The 15,941-nt window shown below is 39.3% G+C and overlaps 3 protein-coding genes and 2 non-coding genes across 5 annotated transcripts in view; 4 read left to right on the plus strand and 1 right to left on the minus strand.

The window, feature by feature from the left end:
• Positions 1–7,717, plus strand: part of LOC117909191 (myosin-2) — a 31,873-nt gene extending 24,156 nt beyond the window's left edge. The window contains exons 23-24 of the mRNA XM_034823115.1: positions 6,136–6,348; positions 6,869–7,717. Coding sequence (XP_034679006.1) covers positions 6,136–6,348; positions 6,869–7,324 — 669 coding nt within the window. The 3' untranslated portion in view covers positions 7,325–7,717. The remainder of the gene's footprint in view (positions 1–6,135; positions 6,349–6,868) is intronic.
• A 568-nt stretch (positions 7,718–8,285) lies between these two features.
• Positions 8,286–9,929, minus strand: LOC117909193 (chlorophyll a-b binding protein 13, chloroplastic). The gene is made up of 3 exons (XM_034823116.1): positions 9,699–9,929; positions 9,432–9,593; positions 8,286–8,945 (listed from the first exon to the last, which is right to left on the minus strand). The coding sequence occupies exons 1-3, from the start codon at positions 9,825–9,827 to the stop codon at positions 8,436–8,438; spliced, it is 801 nt and encodes a 266-aa protein (XP_034679007.1). The 5' UTR covers positions 9,828–9,929; the 3' UTR covers positions 8,286–8,435.
• A 476-nt stretch (positions 9,930–10,405) lies between these two features.
• Positions 10,406–10,494, plus strand: TRNAY-GUA. Its single transcript is given in 2 exon segments — positions 10,406–10,442; positions 10,459–10,494. It is a non-coding gene; the product is annotated as a tRNA-Tyr (tRNA).
• A 488-nt stretch (positions 10,495–10,982) lies between these two features.
• On the plus strand, positions 10,983–11,075 carry TRNAY-GUA. Its single transcript has 2 exons — positions 10,983–11,019; positions 11,040–11,075. It is a non-coding gene; the product is annotated as a tRNA-Tyr (tRNA).
• A 219-nt stretch (positions 11,076–11,294) lies between these two features.
• On the plus strand, positions 11,295–15,249 carry LOC117908465. Its single transcript, XM_034822063.1, has 6 exons — positions 11,295–11,465; positions 12,304–12,368; positions 12,475–12,504; positions 12,616–13,504; positions 13,762–14,022; positions 14,739–15,249. The coding sequence occupies exons 1-6, from the start codon at positions 11,424–11,426 to the stop codon at positions 14,805–14,807; spliced, it is 1,356 nt and encodes a 451-aa protein (XP_034677954.1). The 5' UTR covers positions 11,295–11,423; the 3' UTR covers positions 14,808–15,249.
• Positions 15,250–15,941: the final 692 nt, after the last annotated feature.

Raw genomic sequence — 15,941 nt, forward strand, 5'->3', positions numbered from 1 at the left:
TTCATCTACCATTGCCTGTCGCCAGCCTAGATGGGAAAGAGCCTCAGGGGTGCTCTTGGGAAGAGAAATAGAAGATATAGCAGAAATAAATGCAGAATAGGGTGAAGATAATTGATGGTAACTCAAAAAATTGTAAATGGGATGAGGATTACGAGTAGATCGATTACCTTTTCGAAGAGCAATGGGTAAGTTAGCAGAAGGAGGCAGAGCCGTGGCAGGAGAAGCCGAAGGGATAGGAAATGAGTCAGTGGGTACCTCGGCCAACGAAGGAGGAACAACGACACGATGACGACGATGATAAACCTGAAGTGGGCGAGAAGGCATTGCATCAGGTGGGGAAATAATGAGAAGGGGTAAGACTTCAGAAACAGGAAGAGACTCAGAGGTGGAGAAGAATGGTGAGTCCTCAAAGAAGGTGACATCAGCGGAGAAAAAGTAGCGATGAGTCTCAGAGGAATAACAACGATAACCCTTTTGAAGTCTGAAGTATCCTAAGAAGATGCATTTTGTGGCTTTGGCAGAAAGTTTGTCCTGTTCAGGAGTGAGAATATGAACAAAGTAAGTACAACAAAAAACACGAGGAGGAAAGAAATAAAGTGGTTGGTCAAGGAAAAGAAGGGCTTGAGGAATCTGATCGTGTAATATAGATGAGGGCATACGATTAATCAAATAACATGCTGTAAGAACAGCGTCCCCCCAAAAACGAAAAGGAACATTACTATGGAGAAGGAGAGTACAAGCTGTCTCAATAAGATGTCGATTCTTACGTTCAGCTACCCCATTTTGTTGAGGAGTATGAGCACAAGAAGACTGATGAAGGATCCCATGTTGGGACATAAATGAAGTAAATGGTGCAGAAAAATATTCTATGACATTGTCACTGCGTAACACACGAATAGAAATATTGAACTGGGTTTGAATTTCAGCATAAGATTTCTGGAAAATAGAGAATAACTCAGCTCGATTTTTCATTAAAAATAACCAAGTACATTGAGAATAGTCATCAATGAAAGTGACAAAATACTGAAATCTTAAAGTAGACGCGGTTCGACAAGGACCCCAAACATCAGTGTGGACAAGTTCAAAAAGAGACTTTGCCCGATTATTCTAACGCTTTGGGAACGAGACACGAGTATGTTTCCCAAGCTGACATGACTCACATGCAAGCGACGACAAAGATGAAAAACGAGGGACCATTTTCTGGAACTTGGATAGACTAGGGTGGCCTAGGTGACTGTGGATGAGGAGGGGAGTATCAGTGGAAATGCAAACTGCAGGAGTTGAAGGCGAGGTGAAGTGATAGAGGCCCCTTGAGATTCACGTCCTATGCCAATCGTCTTCCCTGTACTCTGGTCCTGCAAGGTCACAAATTTGTCAGAAAAAATAATAGAGCAGTTAAGAGTATGAGTGATTTAGCCACAGTTTGAGAACCATTAGTTAAGGTAACAGTAGGTAAGGCAGAGGTAGTAGTAATAGAAGAGAAAAGATCCTTATTACCAGATATGTGATAAGAAGCGCCAGAATCTAGAATCCAAGGTCCAAGAGAAGATGTGTGGGTAAGATAATTAGAAGCATTACCAGTCTGGGCAACAGAAGTAACAGAAGCTGACTTGGTGGCCTGATAGCGGAGATAGTCATCATACTCACTGTCAGTGAGGGAAATACCCTGAGATGTGGAGGAGCTCGGAGGGCTGAGGCGGCTGAGGATCAGATGACTGGGCTATGTGGGCAGTGCGGGGAGGCCGCCCATGTAACTGATAACACCGATCACAAGTGTGACCAAGCTTATTGCAATAGGTGCAATGAGGACATTGGCCTTTACCTCAGTTACCACTGCGTCCTCCTCGAGAGTTAGTTTGAGAAACTAACACAGAAGAATTTGAAGTGTTATCAGCTAGCAAAGCCTGAGTGGAGGAGATACGAAGAAGGCGAGCAAACACATCATCCAAGGATGGAACGGAGGAATTGCCAAGAATCTGATCACGGACGGTCTCAAGATCTAGATGGAGGCTAATAAGCGTAAGAACCATGAAGAACTTGTCAATTTGTGTTCGTTGGTCCCCAACATCAGTAGTAAGAGGCATCACGATCAAGAATTCCTCCTTACGAGAGGCAATCTGGCCAATATAAGTAGATAAATCCATGTCTTGTTGTCTGATATTGACAATAGAAGAAGCCACTTTATAAAGACGTTGGATATCATTCGTGTATAGCCCTTTTGCCTGATTCCAAAATTTAAAGCATGTTTTGTAAGTCCCATGATGAAGCAAAATCTTAGGATCAACTGATTACCATAACACACTACATAACTGTACATCTTATCTTCCTCTATTGTACTCTATCAACCTTAGGGATATTCGCCTCTTGCGTAACAAGGTGATCCTCATAACCTTGACTCATAAACCAAAGCTCCATAGAGGCAGACCAGGACAAATAATTTTCACTGCCAACCAATTTCTCCGAAGTAATTATAGGAGATCCAGATATAACAGAGGAAAAAATGGAACTTTTAGTAGCCATATCTACTTATTTGGAGAAGGAAATATGTTTGGATCGAAAAGAGCCCTAATACTGCTTCAAATCGCGGTTCCTAAGACACGTGCAGGGCTCGAGGTGGAGAGGAAGTCACTGGAGGTCGCCGGAAAGGCTGTTTAGAGGGCCGGCAGAGACAAAACCCCCAAAAAATGCACTTGTAGGGCTCGGATGGCACAAACACAGATGGAGAGTGGCTAGACGGCGTCAGGCGAGGCTGGAGGTGGAAGCGCGTTGCCGAAACGTGCTCCACGCGCCCTCACATGCCGGCGCGTGACTGAGATTCTCCCTCCGGTGCTTTGACAAAACTTGAAGATCTCCTCCTTGCGCACCTGATGGTATGGTCGGTGTTGGAAAAGGACTTCGCTGGAAAAGTCACCGGCGGTGAGGGTTTTCTAATGGCGATACGGTTGACCGGAAAGCTTTAGGAGATGGGGAAGGTGACCGGAATGAAACACAGTCACTAAAAGGTTTCCTAGAATTGATTCACGGATAAACCAGAAATAATTAGGTTTTTTTTCTCCTTACGCTCTGATACCATGTGAAAAGAGATAAAAGGGAGAATCCCTAATTTTTGTTATTAAAAACTATTAATAATACACATTGGATTTGGGTATATATATACATGCTAGTGGGACCCATAATACAATAAGGAAAAAAAAGGAAAAGTAAATAACTGAAATAACTGTATACTATCTAACACTTGTTTTGGTACAATGAAGCAAAAGATGGTCCACTGATTATTTCTCATCTTTACACAAGAAACATTTTTTCAACATGGTCCAACCCTTCTTTTTTAGCTGATTTTGGTGAGGATCCTACCCTAAGTTGCTTTTCAAGCAAAAAATTCTCATTTTTGTAGGCAACTAAAAGCCTACATGGCCAGGACAAACAATTAAAGGGAAAAAGGATCTTCCTGTTTCAAACCCTTTGAGCTCTACAAGAAATAGTGGGATCCCATTTACAAGGACTGAGAATCTGGTTGAGGAAATGCAACATTTTATCCTACCTATTCACTTCTGACTAAAGCCCACCCTTTCCATAATAGTAATAAGGAAAGCTCCTCTCATCCTTCTCTTGTACCTTTATTATTATCAATATATTTTGTTTCTGATAAAAAAAAATGTAATGTTTTTTATCGTTTGATATGCAATCCAAGTTAATAAAGTCCAATTAACATGATTATAGGCCTTTGATGTCAAGCTTACAAAGAACACCACTGGCTAAACTCTTTAGTCTTGAGTATTTGACCTCATTTGCAATAAGGATTGCGTCCAAAATCTCTCTCCCCTGTGCAAAGGCATGTTGAGACTTGGACACAACCTTTCCCACAAACTTCCTAATTCTATTAGCCAAAACCTTTGCTGAGATCTTATACAAATATCCCATCAAGTTAATGAGTCTGAAGTCTTTCAAGTCTTTTGAACCCTCTTTATCAAGGATTAACGCTATAAATGTGACATTTAGACTTCTTTCAAAGGTACCTTGCTCATAAAACTCCTTGAAAAATCCCAACACTTATATTTCACAAAATCTCACTAAAAGCCAAAGTAAAGTCGTTCTACCTGGGGGCAAAGCCCCCACACAAACTGGTTAAAGCCAAGAAAACTTCCTCTTCAGAAAAAGGATCCTCTAACCTCCTTGAATCACCACTTTCCAAAGGGGTGAAGGACAAGCCCTTGATGCTAGGACATCAATCCCTTGATTTAGACAGAAGGCTTTGATGGGCATTAGATGCCCTTTCCTTAATATCTGATTCCTTTGTCAGCCAAACATCATTCACCCTAAGGCTCTGGCCATGGGGTTCTTTGTCCTTCGTGCATTAGCTATCGTATGAAAAGAACCTAGTGTTTTTATCCCCTTCTTTCAACCATAGTTCTCTGGTTTTTTCTCTCCAGCAGGTTTCTTCCAACCTGTCCCAGTTGTTGTAATCACCCAAAGCCGCTTTTCTAGCCTCAGCCTCATCAACAGATAGGACCCCTTATGTCTCCTTCATGTCCCAAAAATTAATCTGATTCAGGGCCCTTACTCTTCAAATAGTGACATTCCCAAACACTTCTTTGTTCCGTACCTTGAGATTATGTTTTAGGTCTTTCAACTTAAAGGCCAAAATGTGACTAAAGGAGCCTCTGACATCATAATCCATCCACCATCTTGTTACAAGCTCTGCATCCAACTACCCTCCATTTGGAAGGTCTGATACTGGCTTTTGGCTGTAGCAAACCACTGAAGTGATCTTCCCAATCTTCATATACAGGCAACTTCATTTTTACATTGTTATTTCTGCTTTACATCGAACATTTGGCTAGAACTTTCATTCTGCATTAACTTCCAATTTTATCACTTACTTTGAGATCAATGAAATTTAAGTTTGGATAAATGAAATTATGAGATTATCATTATGAAAAAGGCCGAATTCTTGAGACCAAATTTTAATGTTGCATTAGTTCTACCCAAGATTGTGTTTGAGACAAACCTTCATATAAAACAAAGTAGCTGATTACCCAGTAAAAATGATCTGAAAACCCCATTAACTAAATTATATATTGTTCAACCCCAAATAATAACAAAAATGTACCCAATCAAACCCATGACACTGGCATCAACCTCCATACAAAATTTGTAATTAGAGAGTGCTTCTGCTGTTATGAATTAATCATGGCCATTCATCATTACCCCCTGGTAGAGAAGTTTTCCTTTTGGTTCAAAAGATGAACAGTTCCTTGATATAAGATAATTGTGGTGGGTTCAGATTTTGACCTTTTTTTGGTTAAACTAAAAATTAACTAGGCATGATAGCATCTCGAGGAAGATCTCCCAATCATAGTCGATTATTCTTAAGAAGTCTCTAGAAAAATCCTCAAAGCAAATCGCCACTTGTTCCATCAAGTACTCCATTTTATTAATATTATCAGCAGCTTTCTATTCTTCCAAATGAATATGCCTTATTTTAATTTAAGAATAATTTTTTCTAAATAGTCTTTTAGCAATTCTTTAATATGTCTTTAGGGACGGTAAAGTTTGTTCTAAAATATGTTGCCACTTCTTTTGGCTAGATTGTCCCTCATATATATATTCTTCAATTTTCATATTTTTCTTTAAATTTAGTGTTTTATTTTTTATTTTTTCTGAATTGTTAGTAAGAGAACTTTGGGAAGTTGTTTTCTCATTTCTAAATATTCTTTAATATAATACTTTCATTATGAAACAACTCCTTACACAGCATGCACCTAGAATACCACTGAAGCCTCAGTGTTTTTAAAATTATGGCTAGTGTCTGTGCTTGAAAATGGTCCCTTTTTATTGTAAGGATTTAAAGTGTGCAGAAAGACATGTTTTAAGTTCTATTATTTTTTTGAAGAAAAGAAGGAAGAGATTTAGGCAGCATTGAGGATGCCTTTCTGTAAGGAGCAATGACATGAAATACATGCATTTGACACCTTTTTTTTCTTCTTCTTTTTTTTTTTTTTTTTTTTTTTTTAAAAAAACTAATATTTATTGGGTGGACCCGTGGTTTGAATGAAACACTGGTTTCCTATTCTTTGTTGCTTATGGATTTTGAGTATTATTTGATGGATAAAGAAAATGTGTCTGGCTTACCAGGATTTACCACAAGAGCAAGGCCAGGTTCTGCCTTCAGATTTGTCCAAACTTCAACACCGGGTTCTGAAGGCAGAAGCAACATTGGGGCAAAAGGAAGAAGAAAATGCTGCATTGCGAGAGCAGCTAAAACAATCTGAGGCAAAGTGGTCAGAGTATGAGGCAAAGATGAAAGCAATGGAGGAAACCTGGCAAAAACAGATGGCTTCTTTGCAGGTGAGTTTACATGTTTATGAAAAAATGATAATGATGCATGAAAGCAGTAAAGGAAAACTGTGAGAGCAAAAAATTCAAACCAAATTTATTCATCTGAACTGATCATGGATGGGTGCATCATAACTGGACCTCGATCTTATTTGGATGCTAATGTAGCTCAATTTTGAATCAAAATGGAAACAGAAATCCTGTATCAAATGGGTTTCTTGGTGCTTGTCTAAAGTTAGCTGTTAGTAAACCAGCAAGGTTGAAACCAATGGACACATTTTTTTAACCAATGGTTGTGCGGTAGGCACTTTGGTACCATTATATGACATGATTTTTATTTATCAGATGTTGGCTTCAGATCCCTTTTCTAATATTGACATTTTGTGGCTTTACCATGATTAAAATGGTACCATTATGTGTCTTTATTTTATTTTTTTACCATTTTTACGTAATTTTATGCATGTTTGTGGATTTCTCATGTTGAATCAAATTACTTGCATCTCTGAGGAGTTCAATTGTGATACTAATACAGATGAGTCTGGCTGCTGCTAAGAAAAATCATGCTGCTGGTCAAGATGGAAGGCTTGATACACCTTCTTCGCCTGGCTATTATGATTCTGAGGGTACCCCATCCATGGAAACTCGAACTCCTGGTGCAAACACACCTGTCAAATTGTCTAATGTTGGAGCAGGGCGCGAGAGTAATGGCAACTTGAATACAGTCAGCCACCTGGCAAAGGAGTTTGAGCAGCGCAAACAGTCATTTGATGATGATGCCAAAACCCTTGTTGAGGTTAAATCTGGGCAGCCCTCTTCAAATATGAATCATGATGAATTCAAGAAACTGAAGCAAAGGTTTGAGGCATGGAAGAAAGATTACAAGGTTCGGTTACGGGAGACAAAGGCTAGGCTTCATAAGCTTGGGCATTCTGAAGGGGAAAGAATTCGCCGTAAATGGTGGGGGAAGAGAATCTCAAAATCGACGTAGCATCTAGTTTAGGATATGCGCAATGTCTATTGTTCGTGGACAAAAATGGAGATGACTGAAGCATTCTTCTCAAAAAGGATACATTGTTGAGACCCCCTCATACCATGTCACTGAGTCTGTCCGTCCTTGTGTTTATGGGTTTACTGTGTTGTGGGGTTAGCAGAAAGGAGAGTGATTGTGTTTGTATATCTATCAAATTTTGTTTCTCAGTGAAAAGATTTACAAGCTTGTTCATAGCCCAATGAGGATTTGTCTCAAGTTTTTAGCACGTAATTAAACAATTTGAGTCATGTGTATATTTTCATAATCAATGTAATGTCAGAATATTTAGTGCTTCATAGTTTGTAATGAGAAGATGGAAGAAAAATGTCCATATTACGGCTTGTGTATGAAGTGTTTGCCTTCACGGTGTAGTAGATGATCATAGGAATATTTTTGTGACTGCATATCCAACTAATTTATCTTTCCTTCTAGAGCAGTTAGTATTATTTATTATGTTAAGCTTAGGCTTAAGATGAAAGATGTGTGCTTTCAAGAACCAAAGCTTCAAAGATCTGTATTCTTTTCGAGAAGATGAAGCTTGCACCAACACTGTAGACTAGATTGCTTTCTTCTTACAGGTAAGGAGCTGCTTGAGATTCAACTTTTTCCCTACCCCAAAAGCTGGGTTTTTCTGGATTAGCAATGAGTGAATTATTATATATGTAGATGCATAAATGGATTCATTTTAGGAGGAGAGATTTTCAATTATTCATTTATTTATTTTTTTAATCAATTTGTTGGATGATCAGAATGTGAATATGGTAAACATAGTTATTTGAATCTTTTGTTTGAATAGCGATGACCCTCCATGCTGGTTGAATTCAATTTATGAGATCCTGACAACATTATTGTTCTCTCTTGCAGGAGTTCACACCACATTCCAGACACCTGAGGGTCCTGAATGTCGAAACAGCAGGACTTACAAGAGTTTGAGAGTTATTTCATTTACCGGAAAATGCAGTGTTCCATCTGAAACATAAATTATAAATTACATTGAATCTTACTAACACAGAATGTTCTGTTCTCAATGAGTTTACACAAAACAGGTGAAGAAGCAAAGACCAGCAGTCTAAGATCCAGGCACAAACTTGGTGGCGTAGACCCATGCGTTATTAGCAACTGGGTTGTCAAGGTGGTCCAAGAGGTTCTCTAGGGGGCCTTTTCCGGTCACAATAGCTTGGACAAAGAAGCCAAACATGGAGAACATGGCTAGCCGTCCATTCTTGATTTCCTTGACCTTGAGCTCAGCAAATGTGACCGGGTCATCAGCGAGGCCAAGAGGATCGAAGTATTGTCCACCAGGGTACAGGTTGTTGCCCTCTCCAACTCCAGGAAGGCCATTAATGCGGAAGCCCTCAACAAGACCCATGAGGACAACTTGGAAGCCGAGGACAGCCAGAATGCTCTGGGCATGAACAAGGTTGGGGTTGCCCAAGTAGTCCAGGCCGCCCTCGGAGAAGATTTGAGCTCCAGCTTTGAACCAGATTGGTTCTTTGAAGTCCACTTTAAGCCACTTCTCAAGGACTTCTGGGGTGATGCAGCCCAGTGCTCCAAGCATAGCCCAACGCCCGTGGATCACCTAAAACCATTTCCAGGATCGAAGTAGCATCATTACCTTCATATTACATTCTACAGACTGTTCAGATTAATCAGAAAGGGTTTGAGGAACAGGGGAGCAAAATACTGAAAACAGCCTAGAAAGGAACCCTTTTCTATTTCCATGTATATATTTTTAGGTTTTTTGCTTTCATTTACTTGGTTTTTCTATTTTTGACATCATAATGGAGTATAACCACACGGCAAAAGAAGTTTACTTCTGTGGGTTCTGGTTGTATCAGAGTTCATAAAGGCATCCACCTCACATTTTTAAGAAAGAAAGCGATGGCTCTTGTAAGCTCGAGTCTCTCAAGTAAAAATGTTCTTTAGTAGGCTTTGCTTTAAACACCAATTTTTCAGATTTATGGGGTAAATCCATGTCCTTGGGATTCAAAACCTCTCTGAAAATATCATTTTTAGTAAATTCTTGATCATCTTCACGGTAAACCAACTAGCAGTGATGAATTACCTCAAGAGCCCTGTTCCTGGCAAAGGCCTCAGGATCAGCAGACAATCCAGCGGTGTCCCATCCATAGTCTCCTGGAAATTCTCCAGTCAGGTATGAGGGAGTCTGAGCTGAGAAGGGTCCCAAATACTTCACTCTGTCAGGTCCATACCACAGCTCATTCCCCTACCCAATTCACAAACCAAAAAAACAAACACCCATTTCAGTTATTCAACCCATAACACAACACACAGACAAAACCAAACTTCGAGAGGGTGTATGTGTCTTTACCATGGTGTATTTCCCAGTTCCCACAGGGACAACATCTCTAAGAGGGTTAGAGTTTGCTCCCCTGGTTTGGCCGAGAAATGGGGTTGGTCTGAGGACAGTGCTGGAGCTTGCTGTTGCTGCCATCAACATTGCTGCCTTCACTTCCTTCCTCCCTTTTCCTTTCTGTGTCGGAGCTGTGTTTTTCTGAAGAGAAAGTGTGTACAAGGGAAGCCGAGTGTATATGTGAATGTGGAGGAACCAAGAATCAGAGATGGGTGGTTAGGAATGCAAGAGTGGGAAATTGTGGTGGGGATTCTGAGGTTTGAACCAACCAATCAGATGGCTTTTAAGGATTCTATGTATCTCAAACCCATATCCTTCTATCCACATTTTATCTTGGGTGAAAATTTAAGCCTTTTTTGGATTCATTAGTCTAAGAAATCCCAACTGTTATGGAATGTGGATTGTGGAGCTAGTGGATTGGATTTCATAGGTTTGGCCCAATGGAATGTGCTCTCTCTCATCAAGCATCGTCCCTAATCAGGATATTCTCTTGTGCTAGGTATATGCCCAAAAAAGAATAAATGGACTTCACTGAATATCCAAATTGCACTGTAAGTAATCAAATGGAGTATAATGCTTCAATTTTAAACAAGCCCACAAGTGATCTCTCCTTCAAGTTTATCTACTAAGCACATAAAAATATTTTTGAGGCCCATTATACAAATCCGACCTTAGCTCAGTTGGTAGAGCGGAGGACTGTAGTGGGATTCCCCCAGATATCCTTAGGTCGCTGGTTCGAATCCGGCAGGTCGGAATCGCTTTTTTTTTTTCCCTACGACCAAAATGGACTGTTTCCACTTCTTTTCAATAAAGAATTAAGATTACAGTTTATGAACTAAAAATTTATCTGCATGAGATTTGAGAGTGATGGAAAGAATGCAGCTCGTAAAAATATTAATCATTATAAACAACAAACATAAGAAGGGTTTTTGGGGGACAGATTGATCAGCTCAAAGTCTAAAACCCTTCTCACCATTCCAATTCTCACTGCTAACTCAGCACTGAATATTAAAAGAGAGGAATTACATGCCTTTGTATTTGTTTTACAGGCAGTCACTGAAGTCGGTGGGTGAAGTCAGTTGTTCCTCTACTCTGAAGCATTCTCTCCAATATGGATCTTCACCTCCATTTGCAATAATATGCACAAAGAAGATGGTTTAAAGTTGAATGAGGAGAGGGTGACGACATTTGGGATATCGGTATTGTAAACTAATAAAGTTCCAAATAACTTGCTTCACATCTCCGACCTTAGCTCAGTTGGTAGAGCGGAGGACTGTAGTGGGATTGGCCCGATTAGATATCCTTAGGTCGCTGGTTCGAATCCGGCAGGTCGGATGCTTTTTTTCATTGGTCATTTGTAGCAAATCCAACACCCACTTGTGACCCTAACCTCATTTCAATATTTTTGAATTCTTCAACGGTCGAAAAACTGATGCTACGCTGTCACATGGTAACACCATAAATCCTCTCATCAACATCGTACACGTGGGACGTGGCAAACACGAACGTAGACCCCATTATGTGAACGCATATCCCAATAAAAATTTTAATCCAGCCATTGGGGCTCCATCAAAACTTGGTATACCGTCCGCTCAGATGCAAATGGAGGATTTAGAGCCTCTAGAGCCCTCACAGAATACAGAGAATCTTCGGTGAGAAAAGGTTCAGCAGAGAAAAGAGGAAATGGGTCTCAAGAAAACAACTGACGATCACTGGGCTTTTCTGGTATTCATCTCTTTATTACACACACTTTATTAGGATCTATGCGCGTAGATTCTGGGTTTCTGTTTTTGCTTTCTTGCTGGGTTTTATTTTTGAATATAGAAATGGGGTTTTTAGGGTTTCTTGAATTGGAAATGAGTGGGTTCTCTGGTTTTGGTGGCCAAGTCGTTGTGGATTATATTACATTTGAGCATCTGGGTTTTGTTTTGGTTTTTTGTTTGTTTTTGCTTTATTGCATTATAAATTATGGGTGCCTTGAATTTGATTCTTTGGATCTATTCTGAGTGAGGGTGTATAGGATAGGAAATGATGGGTTTCTTGGTTTGAGTCATCATTTATTCCATGTGGCTGTTTCTGTAGTTCGTATGGTTCTGTCATTTCAACATTTGGGTTCTTTATTATTTTGTTATTGTTGTTTATTAGATAGAAATTATGAAACATCTTGAATATTGATCAAGGGTTTGTTTCACTTTGGTATATATGGGCTGTTGCGTTCTTGCCATATGGTGAATTAAAAATTATGGTTTTCTTGATTTTGGTTTGTTGGGTCTATTTTTAATCATTGAAGCAGAAAATAATGTGGTATCTTTTGATTTGTGGTTCTGTTCTTAGACTGGGTCTTGCATGGTTGATTAATTTCACCATTTTAACATCTGGGTTGTCTTATTCTTGGCACTTCCTCTGATTCCTGGTTTTGTAGTTTTTGAATGTTATATTCCATACTCGATTGTAATAATGTGATTATAGTCTATTTTCCCCTTTGTTCTGTTCTGATTTCCCATATCATCTTACTGTTTCTACCCTTTTACAATTGCCTTTTCATCTGCTGGTTGATATACAGGAAGAATTTGAAGCTCCTATGTGGGCAGATCTTACCCTAGAAGCTAAGGCCAATAACCAAGATATGTAAGTTTCTCCAAAACTGGTTACCAGATGCAAGTGAGTATTTTCTTTTCAATGAAAAAAATGTGTTCCTTGACTCCTATCATATTGTTCTTTTGCTAAACTGCAGAGATGACAAGTGGTTCCACATAAGCCATCCGTAAGCCTCTTTTTGTTCTCCACTTATTGTTGCAGTTGTGATATGTCAGTTTTGGAATTTCTGTTATGCAATCTCTTTACTTACCTGTCACTAAATTGATTTAATTTTCAGGTTCCACCAGTTTCCCTCTCACCAGTTAAAATCTGCATTTTCTGGTTCCAGTGAGGGGAGTGAAAACTTGGACTTTGACTTACATGGACCATCTTCTCCTAAACTTCCTTCCTCAGTCTCTAGATCAAGAGGCAAACACTACAGGAGCAGAAACTGGGGAAAGGAAAATGGTGGGTTTTCATTAAATAAGCAGCATCCAGTCAAGAGTTTAAGTGGTAAAACTTCATGGGTTGATTCAGGCTCTAGCCAGGAAATAAAACCAAAACCAAGCTGTGGAAACTTAAAGGGAACTTGCAGTTCAAAAACTAGTTTGGGTTGTGACAGCAGCTCAACTAGAACTTCCATACCAAACTATACCATACCTATATCCAGTTTTGGAGATTCAAAAGGTCGTTTGAGTTCTGTAGCAATTAAGGCAAGTGAAAGCAATTCAACAACAAGCACCATTACATTTGAAGGTACTCATCAACAACCACAAAAGTCCTTGGAGGTATCCAGTGGACCATTTGGTCACACAAGTGGACTCTTGTCAGTTATGAGGATTACTCTTAGAAAGAGTTGTGCTACAAGACAAGCATCAAGAGTGGAGATCAATAAGTGTCAGCAATCAGAAGGATGTAAATCTTCTGCTGGCAAGTCCAGTGTGGGATCGTCTTCAAATCCTGGTTATGATGTTAAGGATAGGACAGCTACAGCACTACGGAACAGAGATAGGACCCCAGATAGTAGAAACGTAATGCGAACTTCTCAAACGGCTGTGAACAGAGGAAGAGCCTCAACTACATCTAAGGCATCAAATGTTCTAGTTGATTATAGGACTAATAATTCAAGAAAGGAAGGTAAAAGAATTGTTGCAAAGTCAACCACCAAGGATGCTGTGAAATCAAAGGTGAGAAGGCTGTAAAAATCCAATTGAGGACCAAATTCTAATAAACTCCTGAACTGTACCTGACTTTTTGATTAAACTAACGTAAATCAGATTAGTCACAAAGATCATTTGATAAATCCCCCAATAACTTTACAACCATTATGCTTGGCTTTCTTGTAACTTATCTATGGTGTCTTTTTTCTTAACAATTCTGTGATTGTCCTGGCAATTAGGCTTTGAACCATGATAAATAATGAGTTTCTACATATATTTTGCAGGTTGTATGTCAGACTGTAAACAGAAAAGGTTTGGTACCACTTAGAGTTAATGAACAAGATCCATTGACGGCTGCTACAAAAGCTAAGAGCAAAGTGGGAGTTGGTGCATCCAATAGATTGGCAGGTGGTGGGAAGGAAAATGCAAGAGGAAAGCTAGCTGTGAGCCAGAAATCTAGTGGCAGAGACATAGTTAGGGGTCAGACAGGGAAGAAGCAGAGTATATCACGAAAGGGTGATAAAACAGGATTCACTGGTCCAAAGGTACAGATGACAGGAAACTCTCTTTGGTATATTACAGTTCAATGGAAATTGAAAGACCAGAATACTAGTCCAACAGATCATAATTTTAAAATGAATTTGTTTTGAGCTAGTAGTGGATACTACTTGGATTCTAGTTACCATAAACATTTCCTGGGTATGTAATTGTCTGCGTTGTCCATCTGGGAAAAGTATTTCTAATCTCATTGATTCTTTAGTTTGAATAACACTTCCTGCAATCCTGCGCAATCTATACTCTTCTTGTTGCCTTGATTTCACCTGGTTGGGCCAATGAACCATTCTTAGGTTTGGTTGATGCACTAAAACTATTTTTACTGATGGTGGAGGCACTTAAATTTATCCCATGTATAAACACCCATAGCTTCCAGTTTAGACATAATGCTTATATCTTTCATATTTGAGTTAGATGAGGAACAGAGAATTGTTTTCACATAGGTCTTGTTCTAAAACTGTGGTTTTGTTTGAACCATAGATTTGTTTGTGCTCTGATCATTTTCGCTCACTATACTGGTCTGAAAATGGTGAACCATTATGCTTTTGGCTTTGTACAATAGTTCCAATATAAAGATGACTATATTAAATTACAACAACCCTAGACCCTGTATTTTCCTGCATACTGATAAATTGTCTAAATAGTTTTTAATATTTATGGCATTTTCACTTGGACCTGATTTTCTTGTTTACGTCTTTATAAGCAGGGAAAAATCAGTGGACGAAGTGAAGGAAAAACCTCAATGAATGTGCATCAGAAGGTGTTCCTCCCATAAGGGTGCAATGCAGCAGCATGTGTATATACAAACAGAATTCTTTTTTCTCCTTCCACCAAAGGGTGCAATGCAGCAGCATGTGTTCCTCCCCGTTTTTGTTCAATCTGATGGTAAACTTTGATTGCTGTAGCTTGCAATCTTTCTTCTGACCCGGGGAACCATTGCCCCCACTGTCTTTGTGAAATGTTCAACCCCTGTACTGGCTTTACTTGACACATCCTTTGTATATAAACCTTCAAGCTAGTCATGAGAGGAAGAAATATGAGAGATGAGATGTTCTGGGCCAAGTGGAATAGTTCAAGACTTCAAGCTGAGCCTGGTTTAACTGGGAATTGAGCTTGAGATTAGCTCTCCCCCTAGCCATGTTGAAGTCTGGATTTTGTAGGTTTTTCATTATTCCAATGCCATACCCTATGAGAATGCTTATATTTCTTCATTCCTCTATCAGAATACTTGAATTTCACATGCATGAAGAGTTGTGCCAAAGGTTGGTTGAGGTTGGTTTGTTAGAAATCAAGATTATAACTCATTTCATATTGAAAACGAGACTTACAACCAAATAAACACGGTTCTGGTTGATCTCATTTCAACAGGAAAGGACTATTTAGGGCTTGAACTCTTTTTCCTGAACACCAAGGATTCAAAATATTGAGATAAATGTCTTGGGTGGAGAAACCTGCCCAACCCTGACATGTGGAGGATTTGGAGCCCTCCAAGGCACCTCCCCATCATGAGCATGCCGGAACATGAAAGTTGAAACTCAAAGAAGAGTTCAATGCACCTTTCGTCCATTAAGAGTTCTAGTCTAAAAAGCATTTATATTTAAACAAAAACAAAAATAAAATAAAATTTGAAAAATATTTTTTAAATGTCGAAAAATCGCTCACTTATCCTCCTTCAAGCAATTTTTTAGAATTCTACTAAAAGAACTCGTGCTCGTCCTTTCTTAAATAGACGAGCTTTCCAGGTTATAAACCACTTCTCCGGGTTGGCACAATGTTTTTTGGGAGTACTCGTGGGCTCAGCTCCATGAGAAAGTTGGGACGAGTAATTAAAATTTCTGAAAGAGATTGTTTGAGCCACATTTCAAAGTACAAAAAACTGCAAGTCCTTTCTGCTGAAATTCCATTGTCA

The sequence above is a fragment of the Vitis riparia genome, chromosome 19 (assembly GCF_004353265.1).
Source record: "Vitis riparia cultivar Riparia Gloire de Montpellier isolate 1030 chromosome 19, EGFV_Vit.rip_1.0, whole genome shotgun sequence".
Lineage (NCBI taxonomy): Eukaryota > Viridiplantae > Streptophyta > Magnoliopsida > Vitales > Vitaceae > Vitis > Vitis riparia.

Excerpts from the sequence above, each read along its gene's own strand:
- LOC117909193 (XM_034823116.1), bottom strand. The coding sequence starts at position 9,827 with ATGTTGATGGCAGCAACAGCAAGCTCCAGCACTGTCCTCAGACCAACC. Across the intron at positions 9,594-9,698 it reads GAACTGGGAAATACACCATG|GGGAATGAGCTGTGGTATGG; the intron begins GTAAAGACACAT and ends TGAATTGGGTAG. Across the intron at positions 8,946-9,431 it reads CCAGGAACAGGGCTCTTGAG|GTGATCCACGGGCGTTGGGC; the intron begins GTAATTCATCAC and ends AAATGGTTTTAG.
- LOC117908465 (XM_034822063.1), top strand. The coding sequence starts at position 11,424 with ATGGGTCTCAAGAAAACAACTGACGATCACTGGGCTTTTCTG. Across the intron at positions 12,369-12,474 it reads AAGGCCAATAACCAAGATAT|AGATGACAAGTGGTTCCACA; the intron begins GTAAGTTTCTCC and ends GCTAAACTGCAG. Across the intron at positions 12,505-12,615 it reads TGGTTCCACATAAGCCATCC|GTTCCACCAGTTTCCCTCTC; the intron begins GTAAGCCTCTTT and ends TTTAATTTTCAG.